General features: G+C 40.6%; 1 protein-coding gene and 1 pseudogene across 1 annotated transcript in view; both read right to left on the bottom strand.

Annotated features, from left to right (window-relative positions):
• Nucleotides 1–2304: 2304 nt before the first annotated feature.
• The window catches only part of CD96 (CD96 molecule), an 89213-nt gene continuing 65586 nt past the window's right edge, over nucleotides 2305–25931 (bottom strand). The window contains exons 9-14 of the mRNA XM_043892996.1: nucleotides 20880–20957; nucleotides 19518–19589; nucleotides 10221–10283; nucleotides 9387–9476; nucleotides 5782–5905; nucleotides 2305–3859 (exon numbers count right to left, since the gene is read on the bottom strand). Coding sequence (XP_043748931.1) covers nucleotides 3751–3859; nucleotides 5782–5905; nucleotides 9387–9476; nucleotides 10221–10283; nucleotides 19518–19589; nucleotides 20880–20957 — 536 coding nt within the window. The 3' untranslated portion in view covers nucleotides 2305–3750. The remainder of the gene's footprint in view (nucleotides 3860–5781; nucleotides 5906–9386; nucleotides 9477–10220; nucleotides 10284–19517; nucleotides 19590–20879; nucleotides 20958–25931) is intronic.
• LOC122687476 lies at nucleotides 13003–13864 on the bottom strand (annotated as a pseudogene).

Genomic DNA, 25931 nt, shown 5'->3' with positions numbered 1-25931 from the left:
CCTTCAAGAACCTCTCTCCCTGCTCAGAGCCTCTGAAACAAGGTCTTTTCCATGATCTCCAGCCTTGGTAGTTTCTTTAAACTTCTTTCCAGCTTCTGATCTTGATTACTTTCTTTTCTCTTTTCACTTCCCATCTAAGTACTAACCAGGCCCGACCCTGCTTAGCCTCCGAGATCAGGCGAGATCGGGCGTGTTCAGGGTGGTATGGCCGTAGACCTCTTTTCATTTCCTACTCATTTCTTTTTCTTTTTTTTTTTGCACACTTTCCTGGCCATCTTACCCCAGGGGCCAATTATTTCTACTTTCTTTTTTTTCTGTCAACAATGTTCAGAATATACTACCTGGGCATTAGAAAAAAAATCAATATTTACTTAAGTGCACGGAAAATAGTTCTTGTCTATAGTAAAAGGAGATACCAAAGAAATTAAATATCATGATATAATGGAGACTGATCACATTCTGGACTGGAATTCAGAGAGCTGGCTCATCATTTTGGCTTTATCACTTTTAATTATGTGACCTTGGGAAGTCTATTTCACATACTCCATAACTCTTTATAGTATGACCTCTAATGCCCAAAATGATCATATATTTTATGATTTTAAAAATCTACACTGCAAAGTTAACTTGGTCAAGCCAACCATATGTTCATTAGCTAAAACAAAGCTTATGCTGAATCAAGGAAAATGATTACTTTGATTGAATTAAGTTTGACTTTATCTCTCACTCCAGTACCTGAGTAAGACCTAAAACATGCCTCAGTTCAGTTCAGTCGCTCAGTCGTGTCCAGCTCTTTGCGACCCCATGAATCACAGCATACCAGGGCTCCCTGTCCATCACCAACTCCCAGAGTCTACCCAAACCCATGTCCATCGAGTCGGTGATGCCATCCAGCCATCTCATCCTCTGTCATCCCCTTCTCCTCCTGCCCCCAATCCTTCCGAGCATTCTGGACTTATGTGTATAGATTAACTTTTGCTATAATAATGATGTGTAACCATCACACTCTTTAATAATGCACATTTGAGTTAGGTTGGAGATTGGTTGATCTCAACTGGGCCTGATTTGAGTGTTTCTGCTCTAATCTGTGAATCTCTTATCTTCTTGGAGCTAACAGCCTACCCTGAAAATCTTCTTTTTATGATTATGGCAGAGAACAAGAGAGTGAGTCCAGCCACACAAGCACCTTTCAAGTCTTGGGCTAGTCAGGTCCGTGATATTCCATTGTCCAAAGCAAGTCGTATGGCCAAGCCCAAGGTCAAGATGTGCTCATGATGCAGGTGAGTAAAGAAATGAATATTTCTGAACAACAACATTATCTAACACACCATGCTTTGGAAATGAGTAATTAAAAGGCTTATGTATGGCTTCTTCTTAGTGAAAATTAAGTCAATAATGAAGGCATTCAGAAATCTTAGGGATTAGGGTGCAAAGTTGCTACTTCTCCAGTGAGACAGAACCAAACCCACTTGTAGAGAGAGGAGTTGCTGGTTTGAGACAGGCTCTCTGAACTTAAAACTTTAAGGTGCAGGTGAAAGTGTCCTTTTAGTCAAGTGAGGGAGGTCAAGATCGTAACACTGCTTGAAAAACATCGCGAGTCCTTCTGTTTTGCAGAAAAATTCCTCTAAATCACAGAATGAGTATCCCTCCATGAATAAGCAACTGTTCACTCTATTCAAGCTGGAGATGAATTTACAAATGTTGACTAGAACTTATTTATAATAAAACCAGAAGAGAATATTTCAAAGAGGTGGCTAAGACAGAAACAGCATAAAACACTTGTTATATGATAGACTGAAAACCGCGTGACTTACATTGTACTGTACAACTGTCTATCCCTTTTCCAAAACGATCTAAACATCCTCCAACTCTGCCACTTTTTACCCCAATATTTCTACTGCTTGTATTCATGTCTCCTAATTGAATAGTAAAAATAAAACCATAATGACTTTTACTCAAATCACTGGTGATTAAGTTGTATTAAAAATAACTACTCATGAAGCAATAGTCACATATGTATGTATGAAGTTAGTCTTCTTTCTTGAGACCTAATGAGAAATTGAGGGTAATTAAGGCAGGCAAACATTAGTTTATTTCTCCATTTATTGGACTGTATTAGTTATCTATTATTCTGTGATACATTATGTTGTTGTTTAGTTAACAAGTTGTATCTGACTCTTTTGCAACCCCATAGACTGTAGCCTGCTAGGCTACTCTGTCCATGGGATTTCCCAGGCAAGAATACTGGAGTGAGTTGCCATTTTCTCTTCCAGGGGATCTTCCCAACCTAGAGATTGAAACTGGGTCTCCTGCTTGGCAGGCAGATTCTTTACCACTGAGCTACCTGGGAACCCAAACTTATTAAACAATACGTATTTACTATCTCACAGTGTCTGCAGGTCAGAAATTCAGATGAGGTTTAATTGGGTAGCTCTGACTCTCATGAAATCGCTGCCAAAACATCCAGTGAGGTTGCAGTTACCTAAAGACTTGAGTGGGGGCTGGAGGATGGGCTTAACGACCTCGCTCAACCAAGTCTGGCTGCCTGCTACTTGCTGCAGGAGGTCTGCATTCCTTGACAGGTGGACCTCTTGGTAGGGTTGCTTGAGGGTCCTCAGAGCATGGCAATTGGCTTCTTCCAGAGCAGGTGATCAAGGAGAGATCAAGGCAGAAGCTACAAAGTAGTTTATGACCTAACTTCAGAAGGCATACTCTGGTCATTTCTGCAGTTATCTTCTTGGTTATAGCAGGCCTGCGACTGGTACTCACTCACAAGATAGTGCAAGTCTATGACTCTGAGTGTGAATAGCTCCTTAAATTTTATACCCTGACTGTTTTAGCTGCCAGATATCTGGTTGTTGGCTTGTTATCCCTATGCTCTTTCCTCATCCTAGAGGCAGGAGCCTGGGCTGAGCATGATGGGAGGACGAGTGAAGGAAGATTGGAACTGGGGTGCTTATGCAAGGTATTCGGTTTTCCTTCAGTGAAAATAAACAACTGGATTTCAGTACAAAGACTAACTGTACTTTCCCATTATATGGAACTCTCATTGAGACTTTCACATTTTCATCTTATAATTTTCCCGGGGAATGCAATATACCCCAGGCGCTCTGTTGTGTCTGACTCTTTGTGACCCCATGTGACCTGCCAGGCTCCTCTGTGCATTATCTGGATTTTCCAGGCAAGAATACTGGAGTTGGTTACCATTGTCTTCTCCAGGGAACTTCCTGACCCAAGGACTGAACCCACGTCTCCTGTGTATCCTGCATTGGCAGGCGGATTCTTTATCTCTGAGTCACCTGGGAAGCCCTCCCTCAGAGATGAACATAATTTTGGCTAATAGTTTAGAATGTTGGCAGCTGCCCCAAAGAGCAGATCTGGTATGGACATAAGTTTAAAACCCTTGTCATCACCTCAGGGAATTAAAAGTGAAAAATAAAACACTGCAAGCCTTTTTTTTTTTTTTTTTTTTTTAATGCAGCAGCCTACTTTGCACTTCGTACACAGGCAAGAAAATCCTTGTAGACTGCACTGGGTGAACACTTCACATCGCCTGTCAGTCTTGTTTAAATTTCCGGCATATGCAGATGAAAGAGGGTGAGCTTTGGGGAAAACAGGTCATACACTTCTGATATCCATTTCAGCTGCAGAAGAGGCTTGGCTAGAGGGCGATTATATTAACAAAGCACGACATCTACTTTTTCGACAGGATTCTAGCAGAATTTTGTTGTGCGTCAAAGCCTCAGAGGACTAGAGTGTCTCCAGCTCATGACAAGGCACATCACTTCCAATGGACTCCTGAATGCAAGTGTACTTGATGGGCGGTGGAGGTGGCTTGAAAGGCGGAGGTCTTTCCATGCTAGGGACAAAACATTGCTCATTCAAGGCTGAGAATGTCAGGGGTGATGCATGTATGCATGATATATTTTTAGAAGCAAAAAGAGAAAGTGAAAGAGGCATGCTTCCCTGGATCTCTCAGTTTTTTTTCCTGGCATAACCTGCTTGCTAGTCCTGTTAGTATCATTAATTAATATTTTTGTGATATTTTATAATTTGTAAACCATTTTTATCATAGAGTTATATAATCTGCATTTAGGAATTGAATATTATTGCCACCATTCCACGGATAAAACTGAGGCTTAGAGGTTTTAAGCAATTTGTTTAAGAGGAGCAGACCAGCAAGTCAAGCCTGTTAAACAGAACTTGCACTCTCCATGGCAACTGCCTCCTAATAGGGGAAGTGTTTCTCTCATGTGGGTTAATGCATTCCTCCAGAGAAAAAAATTTCAAATTCTGGGATCAAAGATGGCAGTTTTTCTGAGTCCCTTTGCTAAACTGACTCATTTGAGACCCTTTGCTAAACTGACACTCATTGTGCGTGAACCGGGGGAAGGCTGGGGTGGGAAGTGAACTCGCCTGAGTCCCTGAGTTGATGGATGGCACCCGCATCCTTTCTGTTTGTATCAGTGAGCACCCTTAGAGTCATCTCTGTGTAAAGAAAGTACTGGTCTGTGTTTGCACAATTGATCTCTTTGTCTGAAGTGCATAAGTGTAAGGTGAGTGTGGGATTTATCTGTACAAATGGTCCAGCTCTCGTTATCAGGAAATAGAGGCACATCTGTGGGCAGACACAAAAACCTCTACCCCTTGTCTATCAACCCACAGTACCTTAATTTCTCCTTAGGGGGAGAGAGAAGGAGAGATACTGAGAAAACGGAGGGGGATTGTCTTCCATCTCTATATAACACAGACATTTGAATATAGAACAAAAAGAAATCAATTCAGATTTTCAGATTCCCGTTTTCTCATTTTAATATAAAAATCCCTAACACCTATTACCTGGTTTTCTGGTGCTTTAGTGGTGACAATATTTATCAAAAGGTGGATAGCATTCTAAGAAGTTTGCAATTCTGCTTTTTCTGGGGAATTAGGAATTTCTTAAGGTCACATGGTGGCCAAAGTATAGTACTTGAACAAAAGTCCAGAGTTTCTGACTCATGGTTTGGTGTTTTGTTCACCATGAAACATCCCCTGCACGTGGCTATAGAGTCTTCAAGGATACAGTGAGCAGAAGGCAGGCCACACAGTCAATATCATCTGAGACAGCAGAAGTAAGTTATGTGGAGGATCAGCTCTGTGCATCCTAAAGATCTCCTCTAAGCATGGCCTGAACCAGACCGACCCAAAGGAGCCAAGTCAGAAAAGTGAGGTTTAACCTCCCACGCCATTTCAGACTTCTCAGTGGAGGAAGGCGAGTCCTGGAAACTATTTCAATAAGACAAAAAGGAGGTAACCCACTGCTCTCTTTTCCCCTTGGGGAGAAAGGATAAGGGCAGTAAAAGCCCATTTTGCTGAAAAGCAGCTGGAAATTTCTTAAAATTACCTTTCTTACTCAATTTCACACTTGAGTATCTAGGCCCACCTGGGCCCAGGCAGTTCAGAGATGCATGAAGATGAAAAGAATAATGAAGATTAACAAGAAAGATCAGTTTCGGTTTTGAGGTGATGTGAGCCCCCATTCTCATTTCGCGCCTGCTGACTTGTTCCATCCAGTGAGTGCTCCATTCTGAACCGGTAGGGGGCACCGCGTCAGAAGTTGTGCATCTCATTCCAACTGTGTGGTACTGGGGAGCTGGGCAGCCTCTCTGAGCTTCTCCAAGCCCTATTTCCTCAGTTACATAGGAGAGAAACACTACTATCTAGGACTGATATTTAAAGTGTTGAGTGAATATTTTCTGCTGGAAAAGTAACTGCTCCTGCATGTCTCAGGACTGTACTCACATTTCTTTTTGGTACTGACACCACTTTCTCACTCCAAGACCGAACAACACGAGACAGGGGGATAGCAAAGCTGCCACGATCACCGGCCAGGACATTCCATCTTTGGGCTTACTGATCACAATACCTGAAAAGGGCATAATGACAGATGAACTTTAACACCAAAGTTTGGCACCTGGGAAGCAGGATGAATTGAATTAGTTTGCTTACCTGCAACATGCATTTCCAAGAACCATGGGGTGTTCATTGATCACAATCATGCTCGGATCATTTCTATGACTTGTTCTCCTATCGTTTTTTCATTTATACAATTGCATTTCTTTTTCATATGAATGCCTTTCATGTTACAAAGTTCCAGACCTAATCTTTTCTTTTCTTTCACTTTCTCAAGGCCCTGGACAATTCCTGGCACAAGGTGGCCAATGAAATGTGATTTATAAGAGGAGAGGAGTTTGGGGGAGAGTGGACACTTGTATACGTACGGCTGAATCCCTTTGCAGTCCACCTGAAACTATCACATTGTTAATTGGCTATACTCTGATATAAAATAAAAAATTAAAAAAAGAATGAACACACAAAACTGATAATCTGTAAATCTGTTTTCCAAATTCACTCTAGTAAAGTAAAAGTTTTATGTGTGAGATACTGGTCTATCTTTAAATTCTTATTCTTTAAGGAGTCATTAAAATGCTTTGTGAAATATTAGCGTGTTAGGAGGAGGAAGAAAAAGTAAAAGACATTATAACATTCTAAAGGTCTGAAAGTACAAAGCTGAGAAGGCCAGAGGCAATATAAATACAATTTTCTGGACTGTTTTACTTTTTCTGTAACATGAAGGAAAAATTAAGTAAACGAACTCTCTTAGGAAATCATATTGTCTGGTTCTGCCTGGCAGAGAATAAAAGGGAATGTTTATAATTGTATAGTTACTTAATTTTTTTGTTTTAAAAAGTGTTTTATGCTCATGTTAAAAATTCAAACAGTACAGAAATATAAACTACAATAAAAGGGAAATATCCTTACTTCTTCAGATGCCAGCTACCCACACTAGAGGTTGTAACTTTTAATAGTCAATTACATTAACTATTTAATAGTTAATTCCCATCAGAAATTTTTAATGCAAATATAAACAAATATAGGTACCATGAATATATATCCCTTCATATTACAAATGGGGGCATGCTGCACATGCTGTTCTGTTCTTGGCTTCTCTCTCTTAAAAAAATTCTTGGAATATTTTTCACAGAAGTGCATAGAAGTTTACCTCATTTGATTAAATGACTGGATGGTTCCCCAATATATGGATCTACTGTAGTTTATTTAATTGGCCTTAATATTGGATGTTTTTCTGGAACTCTCTTGCTTTTTGGATGATCCAGCAGATGTTGGCAATTTGATCTCTGGTTCCTCTGCCTTTTCTAAAACCACCTTGAACATCTGGAAGTTCACGGTTCACATATTGCTGAAGCCTGGCTTGAGCATTACTTTACTAGCGTGTGAGATGAGTGCAATATATGCTGGGAGGGATTGGGGGTAGGGGGAGAAGGGAACGACAGAGGATGAGATGGTGGATGGCATCACCGACTCGATGGACATGAGTTTGAGTAAACTCTGGGAGCTGGTGATGGACAGGGAGGCCTGGCGTGCTGCGGTTCATGGGGTCGCAAAGAGTCAGACACGACTGAGCGACTGAACGGAACTGAATGTTGGATGGTTAAATTGCTTCCAGGCTTTTCTTATTTCTAATAACACTACAGTGAAATTCCTTATACATTATAGATAGATCTTTACCTCTTCAGATTACAGAAATCATTTGGGCAAAAGTGCATTTTTCTTTCTTATTATTAATAAAAGTATTTTCATTATTTTAACTAGATTATAAACCGTGTGTAGACTTTTTAAATTTATTTGATTGCTTCAGGTTTATTACAGTGCTTTTCATTAAGTGAAGTCTCAAAAAAATAAAACACACACAAGCCAAAAAATCTAGATTTAAAATAGTTGTTACCAAATCTTTTTTATATTTTACATAGTTTGGATGGCAGCCATGTGATTCTGTCATCACACTGATCATCGGTGCTGAAGATGTTCCCTCTCACAACACATACCCAGGGATCGGAGGTCTTCCTGGCGCTCGGGTCACCTCAGTTTTGTCAGGCCGATGCTGACGGTGCCCCGGAAGCTCACACAGCCCTCCACTAAGTAACCCTGTGGCTCACTGATGGACAGCGGCCAGAGTTCACAGTAGTTCAAAGTACTAGAGCATCATGATCACAAAGGAAACAATTACCCAGGAAACCAATTTAGGACTACACACAGTTCTGTCTCAGTGAAGTCAGGACTTACTCTACACTGGCAACATGGTGGACTACAACATTTTACCTCCAAAGTTTTTGAGAAATGAAAGAACAACAGGTTTTAGATAGATCTTCTATCAATGCTTACTAATTTTATCCCAACCAAATATAGAAAATGAGGCCATTGGCTTCAGCAATGTCCTGGTGGGAAAGTAGAGCTCCAATCTTCCCACATTCCTCAAGTATGTAGTTCTTTTCCTTTTTAAGCAGTTTTGTTTATTTATTTCGGCTGCGCTGGGTCTTTGTTGCTGCCCGGCTTTTTCTCCGGTCGCCAGGAGCGCGGGCTCCTCCTCGCCGCGGTGGGCAGGCTGCCCGCCGCAGTGGCTTCTCCAGCGCAGACTCGGGCCTGCAGGCTGGGGTACCTGCAGCGCGTGGGCGGTTCCACATCGGGAGTCAGCAGCCGCGACTCCCCAGCTCTGCAGCACAGGCGGAAATAACTGTGGTTCACGGCCGTGCTGCCCTGTGGCATGTGGGATATTGGACTAGGAACGGAACCTGTCTCCTGCATAGGCAGGTGGCTTCTTTACCACTGAGGCACCAGGGAAGTCCCGGGCAGTCCTTTAAGGCACCGACGGCTGCAGACGTCGGTAGGTGCCGGTCTGCAGCTCCACGGCCACGTTGCGTGCAGCATGGATGATGCACCAGTGACTGAGGGCTAGATGAGCTTCAGTATGGAATAAACTGAAGCCCCAGGTAGAGTTCACCAGTTAAGTGAATGCCTTCTGAAGTTAAAGAGTTGATTATGCCTTGAATTTACAATCAAGGTCTGCATTGGGAGGGTCCTAACTTTATTGAAAACCTTGACCTCTTATGATAAAAAACAAGGATTATATTTAGCATTGACAAACTTTTATTAGTTGAATTATAGGAATACTCTTTGTTTCAACCATCAGACTATACTTTCATAAAGTTGAAATATTTCTCAGTACTTTTCACCTGGCTAATTCTTACTCATTCCAGATTTTATTTTAAATGTATCCCCAGAGAATCCTTTCTAGTTCCCCAATTACAATCAGATCTTTCTGTTAGACTCTGACGACATCTTGCACTATATCATAGGATTTGTCACAAATAAATTTAACTGCATAATTATTTATTTACTATGTATCATCTATAATAGATTATACTCCTCAGGAAGCCAGTGTTTTCAATACTCAACAGCTGTCACAGTGCCTGACAAATGATAGGCATACAATAAATATTTGTAGAGCAAATAAAACATAAAATTTAAAAAAAAGGTAAATGACTCACCAGTGATATGAATGTGATTATTTTTAGTAGATACATTGGCAGTTGTGGGAACTTCTGAAGATGCTCTGGTTGTGCTGGTGAAGATGTCACCTAGGGATACAGAGGGAATATCTGAACTAATCCTAAGGGCCATTTCCATCTGGCCAAGAGGGGTAAAATGATGATTGGACTTCACTTGCTATTAGAAAGAACTCATCTGAATGGCTCAAATGCTCCTAAAATACTAATATTATATGCAGAGTTTATTAAGGGCCAATTTATGCAAGATTAGTATCCTAGGATCTAATAATTACCAAAGGAGTAAAGCTTCCTATGGATTTAAAGAAAAAAAGAGAAACATACAGTACATACAATAAAATAACATCTGCTAAAGAGTCTCCAGGAGAAAATGATTATGGGAAATGGTCTGAGGCTGGGGTCACGGAGAGAAGTTTATCTCTAGTGTCCCAGGTTATTAGAGGTCTCCCCATTCTAATGTGTTTGATAAGGTTATTAAAAATTCCTGTGCAACAGTTGAGTAGACAAATCCATGTCGACAAATCATTCCATTTTACAATGGAAAATTAAAGCTTAAAATACATTTTAATGGATTTATTTGGCCCCCAAATGCATCTTGAAATAAAATAGAGGCAAATCTATGACTTGGTCTCTAACTTTTTTGAGTGCCTGAGAAGAATTTTGCCTTCATTCATTTTCGTTTTCATTTTCACTGTCATTTGCATCAAGATGCACTTTTAAAACCTGAGATTGGCTTTGTATCAGTTCTTTTCCACCTCTTCCCAAATAAAGCAGACTAATACCTTCCCTGACCCTAAGTCTCCCCTAAGTGCTCACCAGGAAGTGCTGAACCTGCATCTGGGGAGGGTGAACTGTTTGTTTCGCTGGGCATCCATGGAGCTGTCAAAGGAAGAAGATATTGGAAAATTTATTGTCTCTTCTTGCCCTTCAATTGAGTCTAATTATTACGAAAAAAGGGATATTAACGAACATTTCAAGTAATATCATCAAAGTACTCTGCAGCACACCTCAGAATGTCCCAAAATAAAGTGAGAGCTGAAGATGTGTCTAACAGGGAAGGTTTTGCTCTTTGTTTTTAAATCGGAATATAGTTGCTCTACAATGTTGTATTATTGTATTTCTGCTGTATGGTGAAGTGAATCAGCGATATGTGCACATGTATTCCTCCTTCTTGGTCCTCCCTTCCACTCCACTCCTCATCCCAGCTGTCTCGGTCACCACGAGCGCCAAGCTGACCTCTCGGCTTGGCATGGCAGGTTCCCACTAGCTATCTGCTTTACACATAGCAGTGAACATTCGCTAATCTCATCTCCCAATTCACCCCACCCCCCACCCCCATGTCTGCACATCCATTCCCTATGTCTGCGTGTCTATTCCTGCCTTGCAAACAGGCTCATCTGTACCACAGGGAAGTGCTATGATTAGAGCCAGTTAAAGCAGGAAAAAGGGAAGGAAAATGCCAGGAGCAGTTTCTCCAGCCACAGAAAGTGTGGTGTGACTGTTTTCATGTCTGCCCCACAGATAAGCTGAAAGAATGGGAGAGAAGGAAAGCCTAGGTGTGTTATGGGGGCCTCAGTCAAGAGAAGATGCCAACAGGACTTTGAAGACCTTGGTGGAAATTGTGAGAGTGAACAAAGTAATTTGTGCTTGTGGGTAAGATGGCATTCTGGTTTGAGTATGAAAACTGAACCACGTCTACAGTGAATTATCAGACCCCTGTGGTTACAGGCCTTGCTAGCTGCGGGGTGAATCCTTTTGATCCACTCAGAGACAAACCTACCCCTTTAAGTGGATGGTAGCAATTCCAGAAGCACATATGGCTTCTGAAATAGACCTATCAATTCTTTTTGTTTAGTTTTCCATCTTTGGCAGAAGAGTTCCACTTCTTGGCAGTCTCTCCATGTCTGTATTTGATAACATGCCTATAATGTAAAGTAAAATAGCTACAGTAGTATATGGTTATAATCAGTAAAAAGACATTATACTCGTTTATTTAAAACATTGGCATATGTGATTCTCCCAGTTGAATGCTTTCTTACATGTCAAGACCCAAACAAGTAGACAAAGCCAAAACAAAATAAAACAAGCATTGAAAGTCGCCATGGCCTGACCCTTCCTTAATTTCTCTCTAGTTGCCAATGGCAGCTGCAGGTGCAGACAAAGGCATGTTACCCGGCCTTTCAGTAGAGCTGGAAGTCAGGGCTTTCTGGGGACTGCTCCCAGGACAGCGTCACAGCTACTCCACTTGGGATTTTCCCCAAGGTTCGGCTGGTTTTGGATATAGCTATTTTGAGTTTGTTTAGGTCAAGGTGATGCTCTTGTCTCCAATATAGTTCTGTGACCCTGTGCATGTGATCTTGACGGCTTTTTGTTCTAGACAAGATGCTAAGATCTATAGATGACAACAGACTGGGTACTTTTTCACACTGAGTTTTAATGTTTAAGCCATTAAGCTAGGAGTTTATTGACAATAGCAAAAACCACCTAAAAAGAAACTGGAACCAAGCCTGGGCTTAGGTAAAATTATGAAGAAGGCAGTTGTTCTGAATAACCTTAGAGTTTATTTTTGTTGTTGTTGTTGTTCAATATGGTATCTCCTTTACTTCCTACTTTTAGGGCTTGATGCCTCTATTTCTTCCTTTCTTTAACTTTTTGCTGCATGGTATGTGGGATCTTAGCTCCCCAGTAAGGGAATGAACCCACGCCCCTGCATTGGAAGTGCAGAGTCTTCACCACTGGACCACCAAGGAAGTCCCAATGCCTCTATTTCTTTTCTCTTCAAAATCTGCTATCAAGAAAAGATGTGATAAATTCAATTATGATAAGATACAAATGGTTTAACAAGTTCTATCACGTTGAGAGAAATGGGTATTTAAGAGAAGATTTTCTATTTTTTGTTTATTATCAGTAAGTCAATATAGAATGCTTGTAATGATCAGTGACATGTGGACAACAATAGTTTTTTTCATCAAATACAGAGTGCGCATCCTTTCTGGTCAATATTGATTTTCTCCAAACAAAAGAACCAAGCCTAATACAATTTCAGGAGATGTTAATATCATCAGCATGATACATCCAACTTGCAAAAATGGCAATATTTAAAATGATGTAAATTATTTGACCATTTTGGCCTTCTGAAAACTTTGCAAGTGTAAAAAGATCTCAAAAAATGTGCAATAAAATTGACCTACAGGATGTTTAAGTGGGAAGGGGGCATGGGCAAACCTATGGCTGATTCATGTTGATGTTTAGTAGAAACGAATGTAACACTGCAAAGCAATTATCTTTCAATTAAAAATAATAAATAAAAAATTGAACTATAAAAAATCCACTTTGGAAAACTAGGGAGTTATTTTTCTGATTTTGTCTTTGAGATTTTTCAAAATCTGTTAAAAAAAAAGTGGAAACTATTGAAAGAGGTGAAGAAAAGAAGTTTCCAGTTGATAGATTCAACATGTCTGAAAATACTCAAGTAATGTAAAGGGAAGATTTCAGGAGCAAGAATATATCGTAGTTGAGTCTCTGAGCAAGATGAAGAGATAGCAGATCGTGTATCAGCTGCTTCCACAGGAGAGAGGTCTTCCTGCAGAATGCCTGTTTACAGAATCCTCAGTAAGACAGAGCTGGCCATCTCCAGTGGTTTATCTTTCACTAAAGAATACTTTTTCTAAAAGCTCAACTAGCCCATCATTTAGATATCCAATTTTTAGGATGTGTTCAACACTGGCTACTCCTCCTGCCATTCTTAAGTCTCCTCGGGTGTCTCTCAGCAGAGTTAAACTACTGTTGTTTTCTAACTGATTGAAATATCCTGTGTTCTCAAGGTATCATCTTGTTTGGTAAATATAAGTTAATTCTCCTTTAAGTCCTTTGAGAACATTTTCATCTAAATCTAAGAATGAACGCTACTTTGACATTTAGATGATAACCATGAGCTTGATGGATAACATCCTCTAGTACATCACCATTATCAACCAAAAATATGAACATAGGGATACTGTGTGGTTAGAGTTTCTCAAATAAATTTTTATATCCTTCCTTTAGCATAGCATCAATTTCTTCCACAATTCTTTTAAATTTAGCTTTTGATAAAATAAACATTATTTGACAAGGAGACTATGTGACTTAGCATACCATTCTACCATAAAAGGGTACTTTTCTTCTATAGTAAGAACAAGATCAACTTTGATAGTACTGTCTTTTTCCTTGAGCTGCAATAACATTTTCTGACATCCATCTGTAACCAGCTTACAGTTCTCAATAATATTATGACCTGTGAGGCACCTCTCCCTTTGAAGGAAGATCTATTTAGTGTCATATCAAAGCCCAAGATTATCTGCTTTGGCAGATCCTCTTTTGACAACATCACAGATAATTTCTGTTACTCTTTTAGGATTCTTGAGGCAACGTGAACTTCTCTAAAATTCTGGCATAATTTTTACATGTACAGACTTTCTATTGGGTAACCAATCTTCCTTAAGGCATTCTGAGTTCTGTCCTTACTTTTGTCCTTAGAGCAAAAGCATAGGGTGGCAAGCAATAGCCACAGATGCAAGGCTATGACACAGAGACCTCATTGATCTTGGTCTTCTGCCCTGTCTTTTTCTTCAAGGTGCTGGGTCAGCATCACTCCTTCCATCAGATGCAACTAGCACCAGCTACTTACTGTCTACTCTTGCCATGATCACTTAATCTATAAATGAGACCCTTATGCTCTTCCTGACCACAAAACAAAGATGATACTCACAAGCTTTGCAAGTGTGGGGCTTGTGTACTAACAGTGTAGAAATCCATGGACTCCCCTTGGTATTTTAACAAAGGAGAGAATTTTAAATCAGAGGAATAAATCTATAATTTGAGGCTGACCTAATGAAGAATTGGGTGACAGAACGGGAGCAGAACAGTGTTTTCGAGAAGAGAAAAATGGAAAGAGATGTGACCTGAGACATGTAAGATTTTAGAATTTGAGGGTAAGAATGAGCTTATTACTCAAGGTGAGTTTATCACTCAAAGAGTCAGCATCCTGACCAATAGGAACAGAGCGGCTGAAGAGATCCTGGTGCAGCCTGTGATAGGGCCCACCATTGCTGTAGGTCCTGGCATTGCTGGGTCCTTCCATTGATCCTCAGCTCCTTAGTTCCAGCTTTTCCATCACCCTCTGCCTATGAAAAGTAGAGGGGTTCTCATGAAATTAATACCAGGAGTCTGAGGAGAAGTAGCCAGGACCAGGGGCAGGATAAGCAATACACTGGTAAGAGTTAAGAAGAGCTATGGCTGATTCACATTGATGCTTGGCAGAACTAACACAATTCTTTAAAACAATTATCTTTCAATTTACAAATAAATTTAAAATAAAAAAGAATTAAGAAGAGTATGTAAAATTTGAAGAATAAGGGATGCAAGGTCAAAGAACAGAATGAAGACCTCATGTGAGATCAGTAAGAGGTATCCTGAGGCTTGTGTGTGTGTGTGTGTGTGTGTGTGTGTGTGTGTGTGCGTGCATGCATAGATAAACTTGATGATTTTGGTAATGAGTAAATTGGAGGGTTCAGGGACCCATGGAGACTCATATCATTTTTCTGCTTGTCTGAGACAGACTGACTGATTTCAGTGTGGCTTCAGGCTCTACTGGACCAGATGGATGACTGGAAAACCCAGGGGAAAAAAAAAAAAGTAATTAAGCTTCAATTTTCTGCTCCATGGCCTGGTCACCTGAGTGTCAGGATGAAAATGTGTCCCAGGACGTCATTAAAGTCATACACTTTGGGTATTTAGAAGGTTGGTTTTGGTATCCCCATTTCATAGATGGTTACACTAAAATATGCATTCCTCTTCTAGACTGCAGGAACTGGGATTAAGATTCTAATATTCTTGAATTCCAGTCTAGACCTCTTCAAGTTAATAAATAACAAAATAACAACAAAAGAATATATTAAAACATATATGTATGAGTTTAGTGTAAATGCAATGTGTTCAGAATCTTCCGGTGACATTTAATATATATGAACTATACAAAGTGTATGCATAAGCAAATATCTCCTAGAATGTGTTCACAAAGAGCAAGGGCCCTAGAAACACTGCTAGTGGGTTTATTTCACTAGAAATCGATCCATTATCATTCTTTTTCTGCCTCTGAACATTTCATAAATCTATTGAAATAAACATATTGAAAGAAAAAATTCCCATTACCAATGCCTGCCACGAATCTTGCCAAATGCATCATCTAATATTGGATGTCATATTACAGTCCAATCCAACGAGTAGAAACATGTTTCAAAAACAGTTTGGGAGTGAGCAATCAACATTAACTTGTTGGATCTTAATGTGTTTTTGTGAATGATTATAAATAGAGCAACTCACTGCAGGGAATTTTTTCTCTAAGCTTATAGATGAAAAATGGCAACTGGTTAACAAGATCTTCTTGCATAAGTAAGAAGGGGGTTTTCATTGCCAGGAAAAAATTGTTTGCTGGGTTTTAGAGCCCCTTCCTAGATTTCACAATTTCTAAGGCTATTTTTATGGTAAGAATGATAAAGAGATGTCTGAGGATAAACAAAGTTTTCAAGTGGGGAAGGACAGAAACTGTGATGGATTGCAATAGTTTATTTCATTATGAAATCTATTAAAAAGAACAAAAATATTCCTGTGTAAATTATGGAGCACTTTCAAGTAAGACCCTTTCACTTTTCTAGTTTCTGGGGCAAAAATACCTTGGGTGGTCTCTATACTTTATACTGTTGTGATGCACTGGATGAAAAGGATTTTAGTATGGGCACAGATGCTACTTGTAATAATTTAAATAAAGCAAGTAAGTGAAAAGTTCAAAACCTTTGTTCAAGCAGATCATTTCTTCTCACTGTAGTACATACTGGCTATTGTTTTGTTTGGCCTCATAATATTCAAATTATCTCATCCTATTCCACATTCTTTTATTATTGAACATATTTTTCCTTAATAATTCCCCAACTCATACACAGATTTTGGAATTATATAAATAACATTATAAATGTTTACTCCCTCTCCTGCCCTTTGTATGTCCATTCAAAAGCAAACATTGTCTGAATGTTGTCTACATATTTTAAATTTTTATCGAATATTAAATCTAAGCCATATAGTATTTGGTTATGTTAATGCTTGTTTTAATCCTAAATAGTATCACACTAAATGAAGTAAGCCAGACAGAGAAAGACAAACATCATATTATATTCCTTATATGTGGGATTAAAAGAAGGATACAAATGAACTTATTTACAAAACAGACTCATAGGCATAGAAATTTATGGTTACCAAAGGGGAGGGGAGGGGAGGGATAAATTAAGAGTCTGGGATTAAAATACACACTATTATATATAAAACAGATAGTCAGCAGAGAACCTACTGCATAGCAGAGGGAACTACACTCAATGTTTTGTAATAACCTGTAACAGGAGAGAATGTAAAAAAGAATGTATATTAACGTAAATGTTTAACTGAATTGCTTTGCTGTACGCCTGAGGCTAACACGACGTTGTGAATCAACTATATTTCAATACAAATTGAAAAAAACTCTTTAAACTTAAAAAATAATTTTACTTGAAATTATCATTCCATATATTGTCACTTGGCATTTACTTTTTTGATCCAACATAGTGCTGTTAGAATTCATTCATGTTGCGATATGTGAGTGACATTCACTCATTTTTCATCGTTCCATAGTATTTTATGATTCTGTTACAACTCATTTATCTACACTCCTGACGATGACCAGTTAGATTATTTACAGTTGTTGTTGTTGTTATAAGCAGTGTTCCCCTTCCCAGTATTTGTATATAAACCCCCTGGACACATGAAATAATTAATTTTTGGGGGTGTTTATATAGAAGTGGGCTTCCCTGTGGCTCAGACGGTTAAGAATCTTTCTGCAGGGCAGCAGATGTGGGTTCGATCCCTAGGTCAGGAAGATTCCCTGGAGAAGGGAATGGCTACCCACTCTAGTATTCTTGCCTGGAGAATCCATGGACATAGGAGCCTGGTGGGCTATGGTACATGGGCTTGAAACATGACTGAGTGACTAATACTTGAAGCAGAAGCGTTGGATTGTCTGGTATAAAGCTCTTTAGCTATAAAATATAATGCCTAAGTGGTGGAAAGAGATGGTACCAATTAATACTCTCACCAGCAACATGTAACAAATTGTATTGATCTGCATCCTATAGAACTCTCCGCAATTTCAGACTTGTTCATTTTTGCAAATTGTTGTGTATAAAATAACTTTCTGACTTTAGTCTTCACTGGCATGTCCTGGTCATTAGAGAGGCTTAGCATCTCCAAATGTTTTCTGGCTACTTGGATGTTGTCTTCTGTGATGCGCCTATTTGCTCATTTCCTACTGCTTTTTGTCTTTTAAAAAACCTGTTTGCAGACATTCTTTATATATTCTCGATTTAAAGTTTTGACCCTTTGTCAACTATATATTCTTGATCCTTTTTCAAACATGTGGCAAATATCTTCTCCCAGATTATGGCTTGCCTTTTTTAAAACTTTAAGGAGTCATAATAAAAGAATTTTCTTAATTTAATTTTTCAGTCATTTTCACGTCTCCTCTTTCCTCTGCCCTTCCCTACCCCAAAGCCAGGAAGGAATTCACCCTGATTTATTACATGTTTTAATATTCAGCTTTTTGACATAAATATTTTAAACTATATGGGGTTTATTTTTGTGTAATGTACATGGTGGGGGTGTATTTTAACACGGTTTTCTTATTAAGAAAACCAGCGTTCCTGGGTCCACTTGCTGAAGGGTGTCTCCACAGTTCTCTGGATGCCACCTGTGACAGACACCACGGTCATGCTGCGTGGTGATCTCTTTGCGTGGTCTCTCTTCTCTCCTCCGTGTGGGCGCTCTCTTCCTTTTCATTTTTGTATTTTTTGTGTTTGGGTACTACATTCACAGGTGTCTGTTATATTATCAACATATTTGTTGAGAGATATATATTACATTAAATTACAGAGGGTCATGCCTAGACTCATGATGAAAGTATCCTGAACTAAAGATCATGGTTAACCTAAACTTGTGAACCTGAGCTCCATCGAGCTCAAGCTCAGTCACTCAATTGGGTCCGATGCATTGTGATCCCACGGACCTGCCAGGCTCCTCCGTCGATTGAATTTTCCAGGCGAGAAGACTGGAGTGGGTTGCCATTTCCTACTCCAGGGGATCTTCCCAACACAGGGATTGAACCTGTGTCTCTTTCATCTCCTGTATCAGCAGGCAGATTCTTTACCACTGAGCCACCTGAGAAGCCTGAAGTCCATAAAAAAGATAAATAAATAATGCTCAAGGTTCCTTTTCCCTTTTTGATTTATTTCCTAAGGACAAGTTCCCATCAGTGAGATGACTGAGTCAGTGGGTGTAAAAGATGCTTAGAGGTTTTCAGTGGACAATTTAAATGCTTTTTAAAAGGCCCATGCACATTTACTCCATGGCAAAGGGCCCAGGAGTTAAATTCAGAGTCCTGAACCCGTGGTACCCAGGGGCTTCACTTCTCTTTGCTTCAGCCACATCCTTTGCCACTTAGGACCACACCCATCTTTGTCTTGACCACTAACAGGCAGTGTATTTCCTTCTTAGACCCTGTCGATACCTGCTAAAGCAGCGTCAGCAGACCCTGCGGTTATGTGGTCACACAGCAGGTAACAAACTATTTCTGTGCCTCGCTTGAGCTTCTTCGTTTCCTTTTTTAGTGATGCGCACATTCTAGCTGGTTCCCTCCCCCCAGGCCTGCTTCATCTCCACTTTACTCAGGTGTCACGTTCCTCAGGAAGGCCTTCCAAGACCACCCTCTTTAGAAGGGCACTGTCCCTCAGTCCTGGTTCTCACCGTCTCCCCCCTCTGCCTTGAGTTCTCCATGTCACTTCTCATTATTTGTCTGTCTCTCTTCCACCAGACTGTGGGACTTAGACCCGTTTTGTTTACAGGTATCCCCAGCAGCCACAACAATGCTTTAAACATGGTTGATGCCTTGTCAATATTTGTCAATACAATCATAAACAAAGCTCACAGTAGTTGTTCAGTATATGTGTTGGATAAATGAGTGAGGCCCGGCGGACTCCAGGGGACTCATATTTCACTTACAGAGTTTGGCGTCTTTCCCACTGGAGGTCCAGGAGTAGTTGAAGCCTTGGGTAGGCACAGTGGAATTACTGGCTGAAAGACAAAAATTTCAGAATTCTATTTTCTGATAAAGTTGTAATTTAATTTTATTATGATGTGCTGAATTTTTAGTCTGTATGACTTTGGGGAAATCTGAAATTGAAAATATGCTTCCCGACACAGAGAACACTGGCTGGCTCGAGTTAAGCTAAAGTCTGTGGTTTATGTTTAAAGCCAACTCGTCATGGTTTTCTTTTTTTTCTCTTCTTGTCACCAACTCAGAGCACTGGGAGTACTCTCAAGATTACTTTAATATTACTTTAAAAATCCCATGACACATGACAGGTACAATAGAATAACAAGTCACCAATCCATATATTTGAGTGGCCATATTTTCAATCCACATATTGAAAGTGAAAGAGGAGAGTGAAAAAGTTGGTTTAAAGCTTAACATTCAGAAAACTAAGATCATGGCATCTGGTCCCATCACTTCATGGGAAATAGATGGGGAGACAGTGGAAACAGTGTCAGACTTTATTTTTTTGGGCTCCAAAATCACTGCAGATGGTGACTGCAGCCATGAAATTAAAAGACGCTTACTCCTTGGAAGGAAAGTTATGACCAACCTAGATAGCATATTAAAAAGCAGAGACATTATTTTGCCAACAAAGGTCCGTCTGGTCAAGGCTATGGTTTTTCCAGTGGTCATGTATGGATGTGAGAGTTGAGTGTGGACTGTGAAGAAAGCTGAGCGCCGAAGCATTGATGCTTTTGAACTGTGGTGTTGGAGAAGACTCTTGAGAGTCCCTTGGGCTGCAAGGAGATCCAACCAGTCCATCCTAAAGGAGATCAGTCCTGGGTGTTCGTTGGAAGGACTGATGCTGAAGCTGAAACTCCAATACTTTGGCCACCTCATGGGAAAAGTTGACTCGTTGGAAAAGACCCTGATCCTGGGAGGGATTGGGGGCAGGAGGAGAAGGGGACGATAGAGGATGAGATGGCTGAATGGCATCACCGACTCGATGGGCATGAGTTTGAGTAAACTCCGGGAGTTGGTGATGGACAGGGAGGCCTGGCGTGCTGCGATTCATGGGGTCGCAAAGAGTCAGACACGACTGAGCGACTGAACTGAACTGAACTGAATCCATATTTTTAAGATTATAGTAGTTGTCATATCAATATATAGTCACTGGATTACAATTTGCCACAGAGTAACTCATAACCAAAATATTAACATCAAATGAAAAATATAGCTTTTCCCCAAACTTCAATATTGTTATAGCTGCAATAAAACTTGCGGTTGTATTGTCTCTTTGAAGTCACATGAGGAGGCTTGCTACTCACTTTGAGCACTTGGAGGGGTGACGTTTGAAGTTGATGTGCTCACATCTACAATGGCTGTTGACGATGGGGTTCGATAACCTATTTTGAAAACAAAATTTCCAAACTGTCATAGGAATTTACCTTCATATGTTTAAATGCGCCACTATATTAACAAAGGCGGCATGTAGAACATGGAGTATTGGATTTGGAAAGAATCTTAGTGCATACATAGTCTGATGGCTTCAGTTTATAAGTTATAAAACAGAGTTCAAAAGTTCTATGCTTGTGGTTGCACACCCAATGCTAAATATTATTTATTTTATATTAACCCAGTCTCCTAAGTACAACTGTATTACATTCACACTTTCAAAATATATTATTTTAGTGTCTACTATGTGCAAGAGGAGTCAACATGCAGTTTGAACAATGAAGACAAGATCTTCACCGTCATGGAACTTATCTTGTAGTGAATTTTCACAATTATATATAATATTTTCACATATGAAATATAGTTTCACATTTACTTCAATTCTTAGCTTTCTAAATCATCTTCATCTTCATAAGCCATAATTTCCCATTCTCCTCCTTCCTCCCTTCCCCCCAAAATGAAACACTAATTCATATTCAGTTGAAAATACCTCTAGAGATAAAGCAAGGAAGATTGAAATACAAAAATACTCAACTACAGCCACTGAAACACGTTATGCCTCTTGGGAAGACAAATGTTTAATAGATTTTATTTCTGTGTATTTCTCCTTTGCTCCAAAACATGTTCATGGTGGCTTACATAAATAGGCAAATACAAGGAGATAAAAGAAGTGGATAGAAAGGGAAAATAAGGGTAGGAAAAAATGAAGTTAGATAAAGAATGTTGAGTGTTGTTAAAACCTAGCTGGGGATATTACATAATGTATTTCTTGATGTAATATTCTCTTAGTAGCTATGGACTGCACATTTGGTCAGAATGTTCTAGTAACAATGTTAAGAAATAAAGAGCATTTGTTACACCACTGATGAACATTATAAGATAAAAACAGTCAATTTTTAAGAAAAATACCACTATTCATTTTATTGTGATTAGAAAGAGTTTTCTCCCCAGGTTCTATAAAAAGTGTACTGTAAAATGTGCACAATATTCTCAACAATATCTTTACAGCATGGCAGCCAATATATTCCTTCACCCTCAAGCCTTAATTAGTAGTGAACAGTCTGGCAACTTCCCAGGTATTTCAGTTGCTGGAAAGGGCATGCCTTAAACAGAAAACAAGGGTAATTGAATCTCTGAAAGAAGTATATGTAAGATAAGTAAATAAATTGGCATCATGGCTCGTGTGTGTGTGTGAAGTCACTTCAGTCGCGTCTGACTCTATGCACCCGTGGACTGTAGCCCTCCAGGCTCCTCTTTCTGTGGGATTCTCCAAGTGAGAACACTGGCGTGGGTTGCCATGCCCGTCTCCAGGGGATCTTCCTGACCCAGGAATTGAACCCGTGTCTCCTCTGTCTCCTACATTGGCAGGTGATTTCTTTACCATTAGCACCAGTTGTAGGTCACATAAGAGATGATCAACAAGCATCATTTTTCAACGCAGCCTACCAGAACACCAAAGACATACTATACCCCAGGTCCATGAATCAGGCAGACATGTTAGATGCTGCTTCAGATGATGCTGTTTCAGGAAAAAAAATGTGCACCCAGCATCAGGATGGGCAGAAAAAGTCTTTTAAAGACAGGACACACACAATTTCATTTATTCAACAAATACTTAGCGAGTTCCCACTGTATATTAGCACTGAGGATAAAGTGCAGAAAAGGAGAATTTTTGCCCCTGCCCTTATGGAGTATATAATTTAGTGAGAATAAAGGTCACTGTGGCAGATTACTGGTTGATCACCAAAGCCAGTCCTCTTCTTTCTGGCACAGAGAAACTGCACTTCCCAGCCTCCTGTGCAGGTAGGTGTGGGGGCCACACGCCAAGTCCCAGGCAGTGGACTGTGAGTAGGAATGATGGCTGCTGCTTCAAGGGTTGTCGTATAAAAATATCCCACACATGATCCTCCATGATCTTTCCTCATGTACTATCCAGATATTATGATGCAGAGTGATTTGGAAGTCAGCATTATATGTGAAAGAGCTGGAAGCCTGGGTTGTCAAATAACTATGGAGCAGAGCACTCAGCTACTAGCTTGGCCTTATATTGACTCTGTTAGGATAAATAAATTTATATCAAGTATAAATGAAAAAAAATGAAGTTTTGGACTTTGTTGTTATTGCAGGTTGTTTCCTTTCCCTCCTAAAGAGTGAAAACAGAACTGCAGTATAAGATGGTAGGTACTATGGCAGAGAAAATACACGGAGCTGTGAGATTCCAGAGGAGGAACTCGTAACCAAGGCATGGAAGCTCAGGGAAGGTTTTCTGGAGGAAGTGACAACAACTAGGCTTGAAGAATGACAAGAATTAGCAAGACACATCAGAGAAAGAAAGCAATCAAGAAGCAGAATGTTCCAAGCAGTGTGGACAGAAAATGGGGGAGAGAACTGAAGTCTGGTCAGAATGTTGAAGGCACTCTGTGAGAAGTAAAGAGATGAGGATGAAATAAGAAGAAGTTACATCCTTAAAATTCCACAGAGGAATACTATCCAGCTGGTCCTTACAAGATGCTATGGCCCAGGGTAAGTGACAGGTGGCCTGGACTATAGGTTGAAGGCTGTAGGGAAGAAAAGAAGTGGGAAGGTTTCAAGTGTGGGCCCGACAGGGCTTGGTACATAGCTGAATGTAGGAAATAAAGAAAAGAGAGAAGTCAGAATAACTCCCAGTTTTCCAGTTTGGGCAGCTGTTTGGATCAAGATGTCGTTATCTGAGAAACAGAAAAAATATCCTTGGAAGGCCCAGAGGTACGAAAATGAAATAAATTTTGGACAGATTGATTTTGATTGCATACAAGATATCAACTTCCAGCAGAGGGCTGCTCATGTGAGTCTGAATCGTAGGAGTGAAATTAGGTTGCAAATGAATATTTGTGAGACATCAGTGTGTAGACAGTAATTGGAGTAACTGAGAGCTCCAAGGAGGATGGGTCCTGGGAGAAGACAGTGTCTAGGATGGAATGATGAAGAAAACTTTCATGTAACATACTGGCAGGAGAAAAGGAGATTGAGAAGGGGGAGCCAGGAAGGCAGCAAGAAAGCCAGGGGCTATGTTATTAGAGAAGCCAAGGGTGACGGAGGGTTTCCAGAAGCAGGGCCAGTCAGCCCAGCGCAGCAAATATTCGTGAGGGAAGACTGTGCCAGATGTGGGGTCAGTGCAGTCAAATGCTGCCAAGAAAACCGATTTCCATCTGGCTCTTAACTGCTAGGAAGCCATTGCATTAGACACATCATACTGCATCCAGAGCCTACAAGACAGTTTTGCAAATCACTTGGAGATCTGCAAAAGTAGCGTAGCTTAGCTGTTAAAAGCATCAATTCCAGAACCAGATACCATGAACTGAAGCCTGCGTTAGTTCGAAGTTAGATGTGTGATCTTGGTAGAATCTATTGACCTTTCTTTCTTTCTCAAATTCCTCACGTGTAAAATAACAGTACTTTTCTACAGGGTGAGTGTATAAAGTACTTAGAAGGATGCCTGGCATGAGGAAAGGGCTAAAAAGTAACCTTAGAAGCTATACCACAGCTCATCTGCAGTTCAGCTCAGGTGCTGGACACACGCATATCGTAACAACGGATGACTTGGATCTCCTGCTGAGTTCTGCCGTTGCCCCATTTCCCCAGTCCTTCTAGAGGGGGCTGATGTGAGGTAACCAATCCTTCCGTCCCTAGGCTGGCCCAAGTCGAGAACTACATTCCAAAAGGCTGTGCCAGAAAACGGGAACCTGTCGGGGGTGAAGAGACGGCAGCCCGCTGGGCACTAGTTCTCTGACGGCGCAGTCATTTCTACGGGCGGATCAGCGGCAACTCCGCTCTTCCACCTCACCGAGCCCCTAGCGGTTCAGAGACCCGCGCGGTCCTTGTAACTTCCACCTCACTGCCTTCCACCACTCACCGAGTGACAGGACAGAAACACACAGAGACTGCTTACAGGATGCAGGACGTGTTTGCAGAGTAAGCTCAGATTGTCTCCAACTCAGTGATGGGACCACATTCCTGGACACACAGGGAATGCGCCTGGCATTCACCCACTGGCGCATCCTGCCGAGGGTGCTGGGAGGTCGGTCACGCTTCACTCCCCCTGGACTTTCTGCTGGCTGCGCTCCGCCGCGCCCTCTAGTGGACGTCTCAGGAAGCCTCTGCATGAAGAGCAGCTCTGCGTTTCCTCCACAGCTTGTTCTGTCGCCTGAGTTGTGTGCGAATCTGTAACCTCATGGATGGCAGAGCAAGGCGTTCCTGTCCATCACCGACTCCCAGAGCTTACTCAAACTCATGTCCATCGACTCGGTGATGCCATCCAACCATCTCATCCTCTGTCGTCCCCTTCTCCTCCCGCCTTCAATTTTTCCCAGCATCAGGGTCTTTTCAAATAAGTCAAATAAGTCTTTGCATCATGTGGCCAAAGTATTAGAGTTTCAGCTTCAGCATCAGTCCTTCCAATGAATAGTCAGGGTTGATCTCCTTTAGGACTGACTGGTTTGATCTCCTTGCAGTCCATGGGACTCTCAAGAGTTTCTCCAACAACACAGTTCAAAAGCATCAATTCCTCAGCACTCAGCTTTCTTTATGGTCCAAGTCTCATATTCATACAAGACTACCGTAAAACCATAGCGGTGACTATGCAGAGCTTTGCTGGCAAAGTGATGTCTCTATTTTTCAATACGCTGTTTAGGTTTGTCACAGCTTTTCTCCCAAGGAGCAAGCGTCTTTTAATTTCATGGCTCCACAACTGGTTCCTTATAATTTTATGAACCTATGGATCAAAGAGTGAACTTGCATTTCTCTCTCATCAAGATGGCTTTATCTTTGTCCCTCTTTGCAGTAATTTCTTCAGTTATCTACTTTTTAAAATTGTGTGTGATTATGTGTTTTCACTGGTGGCTCAGTGGTAAAGAATCTGCCTGCCAATGCAGGAGACCAGGTTTAGG

This window comes from Cervus elaphus, chromosome 31 (assembly GCF_910594005.1).
Source record: "Cervus elaphus chromosome 31, mCerEla1.1, whole genome shotgun sequence".
Taxonomy (NCBI): Eukaryota; Metazoa; Chordata; class Mammalia; order Artiodactyla; family Cervidae; genus Cervus; species Cervus elaphus.
Note: the sequence above shows the minus strand (reverse complement) of the source record. Positions and strands in the feature narration are given on the sequence as shown.